The sequence below is a fragment of the Equus caballus genome, chromosome 20, assembly GCF_041296265.1.
Source record: "Equus caballus isolate H_3958 breed thoroughbred chromosome 20, TB-T2T, whole genome shotgun sequence".
NCBI classification, from domain to species: domain Eukaryota; kingdom Metazoa; phylum Chordata; class Mammalia; order Perissodactyla; family Equidae; genus Equus; species Equus caballus.
Genome location: NC_091703.1, coordinates 64,268,647 through 64,285,862, shown reverse-complemented (window position 1 = coordinate 64,285,862; position 17,216 = coordinate 64,268,647). Strand labels below are relative to the sequence as shown.

The following is a 17,216-nucleotide window of genomic DNA, read 5'->3' as shown; positions in this document are numbered from 1 at the left end:
AAACGCTTACTGTGTAGGCTTTTTAAAAAAGTCATTTGGATTTGCCTATAAATTGAACATTACATTCAAGCATATAAATAAAAAATCTTTCCAATATTCGTAATGTTTTGGGATGTTATACAATAAAATGATTTCCAATAAGCTGAAAGCCATATTAAAATTGTTGACTGTAAGTATGAAGAGTAAATAAATATAAAGGGCAAAAATATATAGCTTTTCATTTTCTCATACAAGAGCACTTATATCAATCATACTCCATCATATAAAAATAAACTGATCTTATCTTAGCGCCTTATTATTTTCAAAAGCTCAATTTAATTACTGAGGGAAGAAAGTTAAAGGGAATTTCAAGAAGAACAGATGTATACCAGAAATATTTTAATGGAAAGCCAAAGAATTCTTGAAAGAATGAGGTTTATCTAGACTGTGTTAAATCTGACAGCTTGCTCCTAGAAAGAACATACTACTCCTCCTCTCGACACACTTCCTGCTGGGCTCGTCACACAGCACTGGAGCATTCTTTCTCCATCTCATTCCGTGCCCTTTACAGAATCATCCACGCCTTATTTTTTCCTTACGTTAAACGTTTTCCTTAGATAATTTCAAACATATTAATAACAGTAATCAGAGTCAGTCCTTATTAAGATCCTCACATGCATGGACTCATTTAATCTTCCCCAACAACTTTACGAGGTAGAGACTATTAGTTCCATTTACCAAATGGGAAAAGGCACAGAGAGGTGAATTATTTTTTCCCCCCCCCGAATCCAAACATTCTTTGTATTCTGTGTTGGACCCAGAGGAGAAACTAAGTATAGGAGTGGAGGGTTGGGGCAGGAGTCCCCTTTCCAGGGTGCGGTACCCTTCTCCCCTTAGGGAGCCAAGCCATGACCTCCTGCCCCTTCAACACCCCCACCCCCTTGGGCTGTTACAGGAGGTGGGAGGGCTGAGGTTGGTGAGGCCCCTTCCTGGGACCCAAGAGCTGGTTTTGCTGCCGAGTCTGACCTGAGAGCAGCAGTGATGAATAGGAGTGGAGTCATAATAAATCAAAAATATAAAATAATAAAAAATAAAATTCATCACCAAAAAATGGTACAACTCAAGTGAGGCTGGGGGCAGCCTCTGCTGGGCTCCCTCTTCCAATATGACAAGGACAGAAGCAGTGGAGAAATAAATTAGGAAATGCCACAGCCACCACCAGCCAAGCACCTGCAGCCACCCACCTCCACACTGGCCATGGAGATTGGCAAATTGGGAGCCACTCATCTGTTTTGTCTGTCCCCCACCCCACAAAGAGCAGACGCTCCCTGCCCTGCAACCCCATCCAGCCTCCTGTCAGGTGGCTGTGGACGCCCAGGGAAGTGTTTCCTGAGAGGAGGGTGACAGCGTCAGGAAGAAAGGGCAGAGCTCAGAGACAAGACAGTGGTGGGGAGCCACTGCTCTGGAGCGAGGTGGTACCCAAACGAATGCCAAAGAACGGGAGATGGTGGGAAAGACGGAAAGTTGGGAAGTATTGGAGCCACAGTAAGAATGCCATCAGTGGCCATCGAAGCTTCTGATTCCACACTCTCACTTGGCAGTACTGCAGTCAAGCCTCGACACACGGCCTCTCCCTCCAGTTACGCATGGTAACACAGCTGTTCTCTGCTTCAGATGTCTTTCTTGGACTTGAGACTGGTATCTCCAACTGCTCAGTGTCATTTTTACTGGCTGTTCCAAGAAGATCTCAAGGTCAATCTGCCTACACTTCAGATCCCACATTTTTCTCCATAATGCCACTCTTTTCCTCTCCTATATTCCCTGGTAATGGCACCTCCAACCTTGTACCCAGGGCTAACACCGTCAGCTTCATCTTCTACTCACCCTTCTCTTCCTCTTAACCATCCATGGTTCTACCCCCACCACTTACCCAGACACCCATCCTGTGCCATTTGAATTAGGGAACAACCTCATTGGTTCATTTATGCATTTACCCAACTAACATGTGCTGGGCCCTGTTCTAGGGAAAACCAATAGTGCAGGGGAGAAGCACTCTCTGCTTCATGGAGCTTTAAGACAAAGGGAAGAAGCGGGGGTCAAACAACTAAACACACCATTACTTGAGGACAATTATGATAAGCTGAAAACAGGAAGTACTGGGGGCTGTTTGAGTATAAAAGCTGAAGAACCAAAGAAGGCTCCCTGGAGGAAGGGACGCTTCCTTGAGACTGGCTGTGGGAGAGGCAGTAGGCACTCCAGGCGGAGAGAAGAGCATGTGCAAAGGCTGGAAAGCAGGGAAGATCTTGGGGCATCATGGCCAGCGTTGCTGGAGGGAAAAGAGTCAAGAGGAATGCAGAGTAAGGGCTGGAGAGACAGGTCAGATTAGCACCCTGAGAGCCTCACAGGTGGCCCAGATGGGTCCTAAGCAAATGATTGCCAAGATTCCATGTTTCACTTTAAGAAGATTAGTTTGCCTTCCGTGGGGACATCCGAGGGGGTAGGGGAGTAGTTGGGGCAAGACGCTAAGGAGGCTGAGCCCCTGGTCAGCCCTGAAATGCTGGTGGCTTCAGGTGGGATGGTGGCACTAATGGTGAAGAAAAGCAGGTGGCCCAAGGCAAATGTTGGAGAGTAAGTGATGTGAGGAATGAGAGCCCAAGGGCCAAGGATGAGGCCTGCTGTCTGAGCTGAAGAGCTGGACAAAGTGGGACTGTTCTCCAGCATCTTCCCCCTTTGATCCACTTTTTCAGCCACATCAACAGGGCAATCTCTAAAATGAAGACTAATCCCATAACGTGCTCTTAAAGCCTTTCTGCGGTTCTCCAGTACCGACAGGATGAAGATAGCTGAGCTCAGTGTGATGACAGGGCCCTTCCAGCCAGCCCCAAGCTCGCGTGCGTTCCAAGGACCATTCCTACTTATTCTCCTGTGCATCAGCTACACGGAATGAACTGCCATCCTCCAAACATTCCACACCAATGCACACTTGCCCAACTTTGCAAAAACTACACCCTCTATTTAAAACGCTCTTTTTCCTTGGTTTTTGGTAAAATTCCTATTTATCTTTAAAACGCATCTTAAATGGTATGTTCCCTGGGAAGCCTTCTTTAACACCTCTTCTCACAGTGGGTTGAATGCATTTGGTTATACGTGTGAGTCTCTTCATTTCCCATGTTTTGCCCATTAGTGGACTAACCACGTTTTACTTTATTCCTCTTTAATCTGCTGTAATGAACTGCCATGGTGTCTAGCACACAGTTGGTGTGTTAAGTAAATCCCTTTCACTGAGGAAACAACACGATAGACCAGCACTGCACAATGGCATCTTCCACGGTGATGGAAGCTCTGTGTCCATTGTCCAATATGGCAGCCGCGAGTCAAACATGGCTATTGAGTGTTTGAAATGTGGCCAGGGAGACTGAGAACTGAAGTTTAAATTTCACTTAATTTTAATTAATGTAAACTTAAATTTTAATAGTACCATGTCTGACAATACTGTAATAGAAAAGTATGTTTTTGTAAATGTCAACCAAAACTAGTACAGAATATGAAAAAAAGGAAAATTATAGTATATGTTAAAACTCACAAAATACAATATGCATGATTTATTACATAATTGGATTCTATATAAAACTATTTTTAATAGTTGCTTAATTTTAGTGTATTTATAATAAAGACATAGCAGTAATTAACGTAACATTACTAACACACTTGATTATTCTCTGTTTCATCTACAAATCCAGCCTCTGTCCGGTATCTGCCTCATTTACTCTTCATTGTAATCTTTCACTTTCACTGCACTTGTACTTCTTTTCGGTTTTCAAACTCAAATTTTCTTCGGTTCCACTGAAGAAATTTTGAAATACATTTCCTCAAACTTGTCGCTAGAGCTTTCCGTTGCATTTTCTGATTAAGTTTTGACATCAGCCAGTGAAGAAGTAATTTGCACCCTGGATCTCTTCACTTCCCCGGGGTGGTTTCAGAAAGCTTTTCACACCTGTCGTTATTCTGCCCGCAGGTGTGAACGCCCATCCCTGCGCCCCGCCCACGGCGCGGTCGGAAAGCGGGTCATGGCGAGCGTCCACCACTAGATGGCGCGGGTGGGCCACAGGGGGAGACGTTTGGGGCCGCAGCAGAAACCCCCGAGGCGGAATCAGGGTGGGCCAGCAGGAGCTCAGCTCGGTTTGGGAGCAGGGGTCGGTGCTTGGTTTTTTAAAATTATAGTGCCTGGGAAAAAAATAAAATGTCTTCTCGTGTAAGGACGACGTTTGGTGATTAACCTGGCCTCGGTGACCAGGCCCTCGGTCTGGCCGCTCCCTCAGCCCCCACCCCTCCACTGTCACTGCCCCTCCTCCGCACACCGGCCCCACAGCCTCTCCAGCATCCCGGGAAGGCTCCACCCAGGAAGCTTGTGCCCTTGTGCTTTCCGCCCTTCCACTTCTGCTCCCCAAGGGTCCACGCCGCTCACGACTGCGCGGCCTTCTCAGGGAGTCCCTGATTACCTGCAAAGGTCCCCACACCTTCCTCTGCTTTACTGTCCCCCCAACACCTGTCACCTGATAACTTCTGCATATTTGTCTAGCTTCCTTATTATTTTTATGCCTCCTGACAGAATGTGAGCACCACGAAGACGATGACTTTTCTGTTTTGTTTCACTCTTAGAGCACATGGCACTTACAAGTCTAGTAAGTGACAGGTAGAGGCCTACAGACACAAACATAGACTTTTGACCAGAAATTAGCAAAAAAATTACTCTCAAAAGATCTCTTTTTCCATTAGCCCGGGACTTAAGATGACAGAGAATGAGAATGACTCTGCAAAGTACTGAGGACTCTGTGTGTGTGCATGTGAGTGTGTGTGTGTGTGTGTGTGTGTATTAAACAGACTGGCAGTAGGTAGTAATGTTCATTTAGAAACAGTAAGACAGAGAGGTTAGCTATCATAGTTTTCCTAAAAATCAGCCAAAATGGGTGTCCAGGGTACCAGGTGTTGACAAAAATTGACCCTATGTGGCTGTGTCTAACCTGGTAAGAGTCCATGAGACCCTGTTCAGAATCTCCCAACGTGATCTGCATACATCCTAACAGGTTAAGGAGGAAGCTGATTAAATAGCTCTCTTTTTTCCAACCACAGCACTCAATTATTAATTCCCATTTACCCAGTGACAATCACTATGTTCTACCTCAACTAGACCCCCCAAAAGATCACAGTAATTTATTAAACCTGGAGAGGTCAACAAACTTTGCTCTCTCCACTGTAGATTCATGTAGCCTTGGATTCACTGTGCTTCCTGCAGACAGAATAAACACGATAAGAAAGGAGGATGACAGGGGATCACAGATTAAAGGTGCAAATTGGTCCTGCATTTTCAGCTTTTTAGTAGTAATGTCAAATCCCACAGCTGCTCTAAATATCTCATCAAAGGTGACCTGGCATTCTTTGAAGATTATATCTTAAAAAAAAATTAGTTCAGAAAATAAGTCTATTTGTGCTCATGCCAAAAGCAAAACAGCCTGGATATTTAAATAAAAACTTATCTTCTTCCATCTTAGGTTTATGAACTCCCCAGCGGTGGGGAACTTTCTGGGCTCTTCTCAGTGCACTGTAAGTTCTTTCATTCTACATACATTTCCTGAGCACCCATAATGTCCCAGTCACCTTGTTACATACTGCACATCAAATGATGAACAAGGATAGTCAGAGTCTCTCAGCCCCCAAGGTGGTGAAGGAGACAGTATCTGGAGACATGACAATACGGCAGGACGGCCACTGTGATCTGAGAGGCCCTGGCTGCTCGGGGAGTACTGCAGGGGACAGATGTCAGTGGAGGATTTCCAGAAGGGTGTCCAAGTCAAGGAGCACAGGAGAAGCAGGAGACAGCCAAAGAGGAAGGGAAAAGCGTGCCTCGGGAGCCACACGTGGGAAGAGCCAGGGGACTAGGAGATCCTGGTACACTCAAGAAATTGGGGACATTTCAGAATGGCCAGAGTGTTAAGTTGGGGACGAGCAGAGGTGGGTAAGTATGTGTGTGGCGGCGAGTGATGGAAGCTGAGGTAAACTAGGAGTCCCAATGTAAGGGCAAGGGACATTTATGATAACGTTTTGAACGCTATACCTGCAGTTCAGAGAATGGATGGAAGGAAAGTGAGATGAAGGCAGGGAGGCAGGGAGCATCTAAGGGGTGTAACTGGGGAGGCGGGTGGAGTCACGGGAAGTGGCAATGGGCAGTGGGCAGATTCAAAACCTACTTAGCAGGCGGGATAGGCCCAGCTCCGTGGCTGGACGTAGGATGAGAGGAAGAGAGAAATAAAAGATGAAGCTGACGTTTCCAGGGAGAATGGCTGATGTCTATACCCTGAGTTAAGCACACGAGGAGGAGGTGGCTTGGGGGAGAAGATGCTGAAAATAGTTTCGAGTTTGAGATACCTGAGCACATCTCGGTATTATCGAAAAGTCGGTTGGGGTATGGAAGCACAGCTTGGGAGAGAAACATAAACTAGCAACAGAGATTTGTGTTACCTTTTTTTTCTTTTTAATGCTACCTATGCGTATTTTGTAAATTAGAAAATACATAATTAGCTCAGGCCACTCTGTGCTCAAAATAAAAACATATTATTGTGCAGCAACATGAAGGACTCTTCGTTTTTATGCCTTAGCAAAATGAACAGCAAGTCTGTTCATCAGCTGAGAGACCCACTGTTTGCCATCAGTAGTGCAAAGATATAAAAACCCATTTGTAAGACAGGACTGTACTTGAAGTCATAAGTATGTAGTTAGCATGCTCCCTTAAAACAAGGGAGCAATTACCTAGTGATTAGCTGTTCATCTGTCTATTCAAACTGATTTTCTGTCTCTTAAAAATAGCAAAAATTATACAGGGCTTAAATCAATTTGATGTGGAAAATTAGTTTTCACCTCTTATGCTAGAATTTCAGCATTAAAGGGAAATTGATTCTAAACTGTAGAGCAGGCATACAGGAAAAAAAAATAGAAAATAGAAAAACATGCAATACGCATGACCCCACATTTCAGATTTCACTTGCTGGCAATTAATTAATTCCTGTGTTTTGGGAAGTCCCTGTGCTGGGGGCTGCAGACGTAAATGAGATGGATCTGGTCTCTGTGCTCACACAGCTCACAGCTCTCCTGTCAGTGGGGGAACCTGCTCATGGGAGGAATCTGTGGTGCTGCTAAGGTCTTAGGGAAAAGAAGGCTCTTTCTGAAATGTGTTTCCTAGCAGCATTCCTCCCAGAGAAAATGGCTTTTCTCAGTGTCAAGTTGAAAGAACCACCATTACGACAGCAAGATTTACCGACCACTATGAGTTAGGCGGTCTTCTAAGTGCATCACATATAGTAATGTGTCTATTTCTCATCCTAACCCTATGTGGTGCATGCAAATATGATCCCCATCTTAAACCTGAAGAAGCCAAGGCAGAGAGACATCACTGAGCGAGGGGGTGGTGGGCCTGTCAATCAAACAGCTCCCTCAGTCCATTCTCAGAGAATGTTACACCATCGCTCAGCATCTGTGGAAGTGGTAAACAAGGGAGTCATATATTTTACAAAAATTCATCTGGAAGTCTTCAAGTCAGCAAACTCCAAACTTTAAATTAACTAGCAAACAATGTGCACTGCAGGTTGCCTGTCTGAGTACTTGGTCTAGACAGTGTTTTATGAAACACACCCTCCAAAATTCTGAATTCTGATTTTTTTAATTCTATATTTCAACTTAGCCGAGAAGGTCACTCTACTTCCAACCTGTTAACAAAGTTAATAATGATAAAAAAGATAGCTAACTTTCATTGTGAGGAATAACTCTAAGTAACTATTTACTAACTTTTAGTGAAACAAAGTGTTATGTTGGGGTATGCTTGAGGTTCGTGCTCGAGAATTGGGCTTACCTGCCTTTTTGCATTATCTTAGGAACTGCCGAGGATCGCAATGCTTCATTGCCTTCTCCAGGTCATGGCACATGGAGAAACGACAACATCTGGAGATGCCTAGAGTAACGGGCAGGGCTAGTCCAGGCTGGAGGCCACAGCCACAGCCTCCTGTGTCCCAGCTGCAGGGCCTCCCTATTGGGGCACACCTGGGACCACTTCTAGCCTGACAGGTGGCCACAAGAGAGACCGCCTTGAGGAGCTTTGGCCTAAAGGAAAAAGCTTGACTGAGATTTGGGGAAATTGAATAACTTGCTACAGAAACGTACATATTTTTCTTACCTCCAACATCTCAATGATTTATTTCTAAAGAAGGAAGGATCATGTCACAAATTGTAACTACAAAATGAAAATAGTGTATGTGCTAAAAATGTCCATTAAATTCTACTTAAGTAAACTAAGAGCATTTTGAAAGAGTAAAAGAAGATTCTAAGATGTAAGGCGTTACTACCATAGTCATTCTGAAACTTTTATTCACATGCATTTATACAAGTGATTTCATTAGTCCAGTTATAGCCTTTAGGATAATGAAAAAAACATTCCAAAGAGCATGTATCTAATAACCTCCTCCGTTCCACGGGGATCAACGCAGAGTAGAGGATGTGGAGGCTGAAAATAGATAACTCATCTGTAAAGAGCTAGAAATTCAGCTAAGAGCTGTGGTAACAATACAGAATAAGAGAAGCACAAAGCAAATTTCCAGGGGTTCAAAGAAGAAAGAACACCCCAGTGACTGTGGGAGAAAGAAGAATGGTTAAGGGAGGAGACAGCTGGCTTGGACTGGTCCCAAGGTGCTCCCATTTCAGCAGGTGAAGGTGGACGGGATGGGACACCAGGAGACCAGGTGAATGACAGCTCAGGGAACGGAGTAGGGAGAGAATATGTGCCTCCTTCTGGGGACCAGACCCTGGAGCTGTTTGATTGTTTTATATATGTACATATAAATAAGTGGAGGGGATAACCTTGGAAAGCTGATGAGCTGATGCGTGGTACCTTACGAGAATCAAAAGGATCCCAGTACGCGCTGAATTGCACAAGTAACGAGAAGCCATGGGAGTTTTTTTGGGCAAGTGAGTCACATGACTAAGGCCATGCAAAGAGAAGGACAATCAGATGAACCTGTGAGGACAAGATTAGAAAATGTGGTTGTTGCAATGATACGTGTAATGGATAAAGAGAACCTAGACTGCTATTTAATAATTCTAAGTAGCTATGGTAGTTTATCATTTCATCCTTGAAACGATCCCTTGCAGCACATATTATTATCCCCATTTACATATGAGGACACTGAGGCCCAAAGACAAACTTGGTTTGACTCCACTCCAGGCTCTTTATGCCGCTAGTAGGTGGTGGCCAGGGGAAGAGAAAGCAGGACCACTGAGAAAAGACTTGATGGAGGTGGGATCCATCACCAGGAAAGAGATTGCTGAGGAGGAGAAATTACTGCAGATGACAGGAAGGATTGGGTATGGGAGACAGAAGCTCTCCTGGTGACAGAGTCTGATTGGATACCCTAGTTGGAAAGGTCTGTCCGGCATTTGCAAGGGGTGTGGCATAAAGATGCAGATTTATGGGCACTCCTCACACAGATGCTGGATAAAGACACAGAGACAGCAACCAAAGAGCGCAGGGGCAGGATCTTAGGCTTATTCACAAGTCAGGATCCACGGGAGAGGGAAATCAGTGGGGGGTGAGAAATGTCAAGGACTAATATTCAGGTTTAGCGTCTTGGTACACAATGAACCCAAAAAGGAATTCTACTAATTGCATTAATTTTAATTTTGTTAATTTAAAAATAATTAAGTAGTTCCTAAAATACGTATACTTTTACCATAAAAACAACATGGGATGAAAGGAAGAAATAAAAAATAGTCAAAAGTGCTGCTTAAATTTTCTATTTCAGTTTGAGAATGATCAGCGTGTTGCCAACTATTTCTAAATTGGACAAGGTACGGTAATACAAGATTACAACAAATTGCTTCTTTAGTTTCTGCTAAGGCAGAAGCTGTGAGAGTTTTCTCCAAGTCTCATCTGATGAACAATCTGATAAAACAAATCAGGATGGTGATTATCTCCATGGCAACAGGTTTAAATAACAGACAGACAGTACTATCTGGTATACACACTGAGTGTCTTAGACCCCAGTAGTTCTTCCTTAATTCTGCCTAAAAACTTAGCTGATTTGTTGCAGAAATGTAGACTGGAGCAGGTAATAAAACCCACGCTTTTCAGGAGCATGGATGCTTCCTTAGAGATTTATTAAGCAACAGGTGATCTCTCTCACTTATGCAGTATCTTCAAGTTCTAATCGATTTCCCTACTTTTTAGAATGTATCTGAGGTGACTTGGCAAGAACAAATAGAATATTTGAGATGAAAGAAGTCAATACCTAGTGCCACCTACTGTCAACACTGAACTCAGTGATTGGTTTTAGGTGAACAACCGGTGCAAACACTTGGGTGTGACATTATTTGCTATGTCCAAAAATATTCAGTGAAAACACTTGCCCTAATCTTTTGAAACTGAATAGGTAATAATGTAATTTCTTTCAGGGTGCATACGTAACATCTTATAGCAGAAAATAATAGAAATTCTAATGGAATAGGAGCTTTGTAAAAGTTCTATGAGTGATTAACTTTGTGGTTTGGAATTAAAAAGGCGAAGCAGGTGCCAACTTGTACACAAATATTTCCCTATGGAGAAGAATGCTTTTTTGTTCTCTTTAGAAAAAATATGTAAATTTTATACTCACATATTTGGGTTTCTAATAATGATTACATTTGGCCTTAAAATGCAGTGGTCCACACAATTTAGAAGTCTGACTTATTAACTTGTGTGTCTCTAACAAAGACAAAATGTTTGTACCGATAGTCATCAACTCACCACTCTTCCAACTGGGAACTGAGGAGAAACTAAGTCAATGTGAGCTAAGACGTCATCCTCCTCCCTGACACCCCCTGCCCCAAAATATTATATGCTCGTGTGTGTCTACAGCAGCTAGCAGCCCTGGAGGACAAGAGGCAGTGAAAATGTACTCCTGCTCAGGGAGACGGTTGCTGGGGGTGGCAGGACTACAGATGGGTATCCTGGCCGTGCGTGGCCGTACATCACACATGCTCAAGTGAGACCCAACTTGTTTCTCCTGCTCTCCTTGGAACAGGAACAATGGGGACTGGAGAACGGAGAGCTGGATGAGGACTAACCCGTCCTTCTTTGTCCACACGACTAGTTAATAGCCCTATTTTCTTTAAATGACTGCTGTAAAGAGATCTTATTTTGACTGACACATGAGTTGGCGAGGGAGACTCTAAATGGATTGTCTGTGTTTTCACTATTAACTGATTTCAGAAACAATCCCTCGTTATTAATGAAGTAGTATAAATAAAATAAAATTTTGCAGTCTCGTTAGGAGATATCTCAACTTTCATCAGTGGAGCTGAGGCAGAGGACTGTTTTCCATGTCTTTGTTAACTTTATCATCTTATTTGTATTTATTTACTTATTTTTACTATAGGCCAGTGCCCACAGGGTCACGTGCAGACCAGATGACTAAAGGGTGCACAGCATCATCCATGTCACCTAGGAGCTGGCTGGATATGCAGACTCTCAGGCCCATCCTAGACCTACGGAATCAGGATCTCTGGGGGTTGGGCTCAGGAACCTGTGTTTTAACAAGCTTTCTGGGTGCTTCTTATGTCTCCTACAGTGTGAGAAGCACAGCTTTGCACAACAAGGAGAGGCACTCAAAGAAGACAAGAGTGCAAAGGAAGCAAGCTTGTGATTCTTTGTTCCTACTAAAGCCACGTTAAAAGAAAATTACTTGGAAAACAAATGAAAGTCTCTCTTGGTCCCCTGAGAAGAGAGCATCTTACATAGCTAAGGAACAGCCACACCTATGGGGGAGGGCTGCGGTCACCATACTGCAGGGCGCCAAAGTCTAACACACATGCATTCATGTTCAAGCCAAGTTTAGGATGGCCAACGTCACTGCGGACCTCCTTTGGTTCGAATGTTTAGAGGTAAGTTCACCAATAATTGCTGCATCTCTGGTGTAAGCTGCTCTTACTGTGCACATTTATGATGTGGGTACCTTACTTCACAGGATTTTCTCAGCACATGCAACCTGCAGGCTTCACTCACCATTTGCAGATAAGGCAATTCACTCCAAGAAAGACATTTTATGTACAAGTTAAGTTTAACATCTACCTGTGAATGGTAGGTTCCAACTTAGCAGTTACTGACTAAAGAGTAATGGATCCCAGAAGTGGAGCTATAGGAACAGCAAGCCCCTCCCTGGGAACAGAGCAAGGAGGTCCCCAGGAAGCATGCAAGGTCACAGACCAATCCACCAGTAACATCTGCTTTCTGGATGATATTAACCAGGGAAACATTGCAAAACAAACAAAAGAAACTAAAAATAGAATGTTTTCACATGCTAGCAACATAACAAAATCAGAAGAGCTATTGCCTGTCTCCTATTTTAACCCTCAAACCCCAGGGGTGTGCAATGAGATTGAGATCAATGAAATCCTTATTTGGGGAGTTTGATCAGTTTAAAAATTAAGCAATTTAATTATCCCTCCGGTAGCTACTCTATATCTCAACTAGCAGCATTTTTTTAAATATAATTTTTCATCCCTCTAAATCTCTATTTTTGGTCGATGATATTCTTTGTAATGCTTTTATTTTATCTATTTTCCCGTAAAGGAATGTCCTCATCTTGATGGGAAAATATTTTTTTTATTTTCCATTTTTAGTAGACATCTTCACAGCTTTTGATTAAATCCAGATGATTAATCATTATTTTCATTAATTATCCAGACAAAGATGTGCGAATATTACATTTCTCCTTCCTAACAACAGAGGGTCTCTTGGCAAACTTGATTAATTTGTTTTGCATCTAAATTAAGTGAAGCATAAAAATAAATACTAGTTGTTTCCAGCAATCTGAAGAAAAATCAACAATGAACAGTATTAAAAATATTACTAGAAATAAACATATTGTTTTAAAAGAAACACTTGTTGAGGCTTTCTAATTGACAAAAAGAGAAAAAAAAAAGCCTCAGTAAGTATTAAGATAATTCGAAAGTTTTCTCCATTTATATCGTTAATGTGTAAATTTGGAGCAATATAATGGTTGAAATTAGGAACTATGCTCCTGGTCATGGAAGTAACATACACTGACCACAGAGGGGCAACTGAACAGAGTTGTAATGTGATTACATAAACCACGTCCACTACGGAAAACTGAGTGATTTATAAATCCCGTTGTCTTGATAAAATAATTTGGGGTTGATATGACTGCACATTGAAAAATTAAAGGATAAATATAAATCTTCCTTTTCATACTCTACAGAGTATCAAAGGCATATCTGAAATTAATAGTCATATACAATTTTTGATGGATAACGCAGTTTGTATAAAGGTACCAGATTGAGATATATTCAAAAGCTTGGTACATATATTTATTCTTTTACACCTACATAAGCACAAATTTATAAATTAGCTGACTCAAAAATTCATTTTAATTTGAAAATGTTACTTATATACTTGGAAGTGATTTGCAGTTCTTTTCAGGTCATATTATTGAAAAGTGTAAAATAAAACTGTTAAGGTTATTACTAAAAAATACACAGTACAATATAAAAAGTTTTACAGAGTTGTGTGATCATTTTCATCCCGCTTTAAATCAAGAAAGCCAGCAAACAAACCTAGCAAATAAGGAATAAACCCCTCCTGTAAACAGATATGTGAAATGTTTTCCAAACAGCAGGTGGCAATCTTTGTAAGGCTGATTGCAGCAGCCCCGTCTTACCTCTACACACACTCAGGAAAGACGGTTCAGAAGGACCGGTTAAGAATCTTGGTATGCTCAGGCTGGTTTAGGTAACTTCAAATATTAAAAGGGTCTTATTTAATCATGCCTAGTGTTCTAAGGAGATTTCTCTCTGGGCAAAGTAAATGTTTTAGTTTGATGCTTCTTAATTCTCATGCAGCACAGGAGGAACGTCAGAGCGCTGATGTATACAGGTATCCTTCTCGAAGACATCCAGCCTGCTGGTTCCTGCTTATCGTTCTGAATTCATATGGCCTTAAGAATTAACAAAACTAATTTTAGACCTTTTTAAGCTCTGAAAAAAATCTCCTGAAATTTTCTTACTCTTAGAGTCCAGTTTCTGTTGGTATGCTCAGTGCTGGACTGTGACAAGTCTTTAGAATTCTAACTATGGAGAAATACCAAGTTGTGACCCCTAGAAATCTCTTAAAATACCTTGTTTTTCTAAATTGAAGTAGTCATGTTAGAGACAGAAACCCATGGCTTTCTGAACTGAAATGGGACCTCCAACAGCTGCACTGCCCGCACCCACTGGAACCAGATGCCAGAGGGACTGGCGAGCTTGCCCACCGAGAGTCACCAGCCGTGACAGGACTCTAACTGGGTCCTCACACTTCAGCACTTTCCTCCATACCCAGCTGTGAAATTTTAAAATTCCCTCCGATAACCTTTTCCAGCACATTTATAGCAGTTTTGCATATGATATCATCCTGAAATCCTAATTTTCACTTATTTGTTGAGTCCTCAGTATGTCAATAATATTTTATGGAATGTACACACAATTAGGAAGGAATCTTTGTTCTAAATGATCTTTTAAAATATAAGATTTATAATCTGGGCAATTTCCGACCTTTCGTTTTTTTCTATGCCTTATATGTAAAACCATTTAATGCAGCAGCACTTCCATTCTTTCACTCCTAATTAAGCCCTTCTGCTTTCATTTTTAAATGTGTTCCTCACGGGAATTTCCTTTTACAGTGGAAATGGGGCAAGGACAAGTAAACGGGGCTGTCCGCGGTCATGCATCAAGATGAATTAACAGCAGAATTTGCAAGAGTCCAAGTTTCGACAGCCTCTTCTTATTTTCTCTCTTAGCTACCTAACACTTACGTCTTGATATTTCTGCTGCAAATAATCTAAGGCAACTTGCTTTGTGTTCTTCATTTTCACGAAAATAGTGAAAAAAATAGTACTGCTACCTAATTTAAACGATATCTAGCCTTGTTACTGTTCAGTATGGCTACCTTGGTATTATCATATTTTTCAGTGTCATTTTGCAGCAAATATTTTAAAAACCCACAGAAGCAACGGTCTATGATGCATAACTAGAGGCAGCCCTCTACACTGTAGAAACTAGTAAATTGCCACTTTTCTTTCAACTGAGGACGTACTGCCCTTAACCAATGACAATATTTTGAATTTTTATTTTGGGGGGAAATAGACCATTTGCATCGGGGTCATCTCAGGTCATTCTCACCAGGACAGCGCTGTTCGCTGCATCGCCTCACTTCCTCGCCGGATCCATCACACTGCTGGCCGGTTATCGCCGCTCCCTGACACGTCCTCGTTCGCCTTTCCCAGCCGCCGTCACAGGACTTGGAACAGCCGCTCCAATGACCCCACTGATTCCACTGACCATTGGCTGGAAGAAACGTGTCACGGTCAGTGGCAGCCGTCTACTGCAACTGCTTTAGGAATTTTAAAATCTGAGGACCATTACTGTCTGCTGCATTTTTATAAATCTACCACCATGAACACACCTTTTTCAAATATATGACCTCCTGGTCAAGTATACAGCTTTGAGAATAACAGAAGTTTATGTAAGTTTATCAGACTCTTCAAATGGACACTGAACCTTCTATGTAAAAAATACAAGTTCAGTGCTAAACTTCATCAGCTTAAGGGGTATTAAATCTAAGAGTCTCCTGACTTTTGTTGCTTTGTTGATGTGACATACAGCAGAATGAACACTGCTACATTGGCTTCATTGGTCAGAAACATATAATTATCTGATTCGTCTACAACCGTCCGGCACGGTTCTGTCCCATTTTACAAAGGGCAGGCACCCTGTAAAGGCAGCCAGGGGCCCTACCTGTGCACTCGGGGTTGGAGCACTCCCTGCTCTCCGCCCATGGCCCTCTGCACTCGGAGCCCCCGTGAGCGGCTGCGGTGCACTGCCGGCTTCTCTGCTGGGTCCCGTTCGAGCAGGTCACCGAGCACTGGCTCCAGGAACTCCACTCCTGCCACTGTCCATCGACTGCCCAACAGAGAGAGAGATATGCATGAGCAGATCTTGCAGGAGAGAAGGCTGCACAGAAAGTGCAGGGGAACACTAACCTTGAGGACGAGTCCCGGCCAAGAGACTCTCAATGAACACCATGGGAGGCACATTGCCATCAGAGTTTATTATTATCCCTAAACTACCATTACCTTATTTTCTCACTTCTATTTCCTTTTATGTATCCAGTATCTGCCCCCCTTGCTTTTTCTTTTTTTTTTTTGGAAGAAGATTCGCCCTGAGATAACATCCCTGCCCATCTTCCTCTACTTTATATGTGGGGTGCTGCCACAGCATGGCTTGATGAGACACGTGTAGGTCTGGCCTAGGATCCGAACCGGTGACCCCTGGGCTGCTGAGGGAGAGTGCACGAATTTAACCACTACGTCATTGGGCCAGCCCCTCTAGTATCTCTTTTGATTCATTTGTTTCTTCAAAAACATTTATTGATCACTTAAAAAAGCAAGACCTTGGGCTAGGAGAGAGGTGCGGGGAGCAGTGTACAAAGTGAATACTGACCAATAACTCACAGAGCTCCTATGTAGAGAAAGAACCCCTGGAATGAATTAAATCCTTAATCACATGCAAAATAAATTAACTATACAGCACTGCTGTGAAGGATAATTTCAAGATGCGATGAGACAAGAGCTCTGTCTTGACTCTGGGGAGTCTTCCTTGACAAAGTGAGGTTTCAAGCAAGCCTTGAAGGATAATGAGGAAATACTTGCCTGAGGGCATGGTCCATGAAGATGCACAGAGGTCCCTGGCATAAGAAACATGGGCATTTCCAGGAAGTGAATGAAGGCCACTGTGAATGGAATCCAGAGAGCCAGACAAAGAGCTATACCAGAGGAGGTTGGAAAAAAGGCAGAGGACAGACTTTGCATACTTTTCTGTCAACTCTGCTAAGGATTTGGCTATTATTCTGAGATCAGTAGGAAGCCACTGTAGGATTTAAATGGGCTTCTATGATAAGATCTAGTGCAGAGTGGAGGAGGAATTATGGGAGAGCGTGGGAGGGTCTACGCTAGGAGGGTGAGACAGAGCAGATGACGGAGGGCCTTGGAAAGACTAGAGAGCGCCCAGGGAGGGATGGTGAGAGGCTCTCCCGAAGGAAGTGGAGAGAGGATCCAGATGACTCCCGGTGCCTGGTGACTGAGACTTCATCTAGACGATTGAACTTG

General features: G+C 42.8%; 1 protein-coding gene across 8 annotated transcripts in view; it reads right to left on the bottom strand.

Annotated features, from left to right (window-relative positions):
- ADGRB3 (adhesion G protein-coupled receptor B3) overlaps positions 1–17,216 on the bottom strand; it is a 645,078-nt gene that overhangs the window by 350,162 nt on the left and 277,700 nt on the right. For all 8 annotated transcript variants that reach the window (XM_014734522.3, XM_023625136.2, XM_070244801.1 and 5 more), the window contains 2 exons: positions 15,847–16,011; positions 15,232–15,396 (listed from right to left, as the gene is read on the bottom strand). In XM_014734522.3, coding sequence (XP_014590008.1) covers positions 15,232–15,396; positions 15,847–16,011 — 330 coding nt within the window. The remainder of the gene's footprint in view (positions 1–15,231; positions 15,397–15,846; positions 16,012–17,216) is intronic.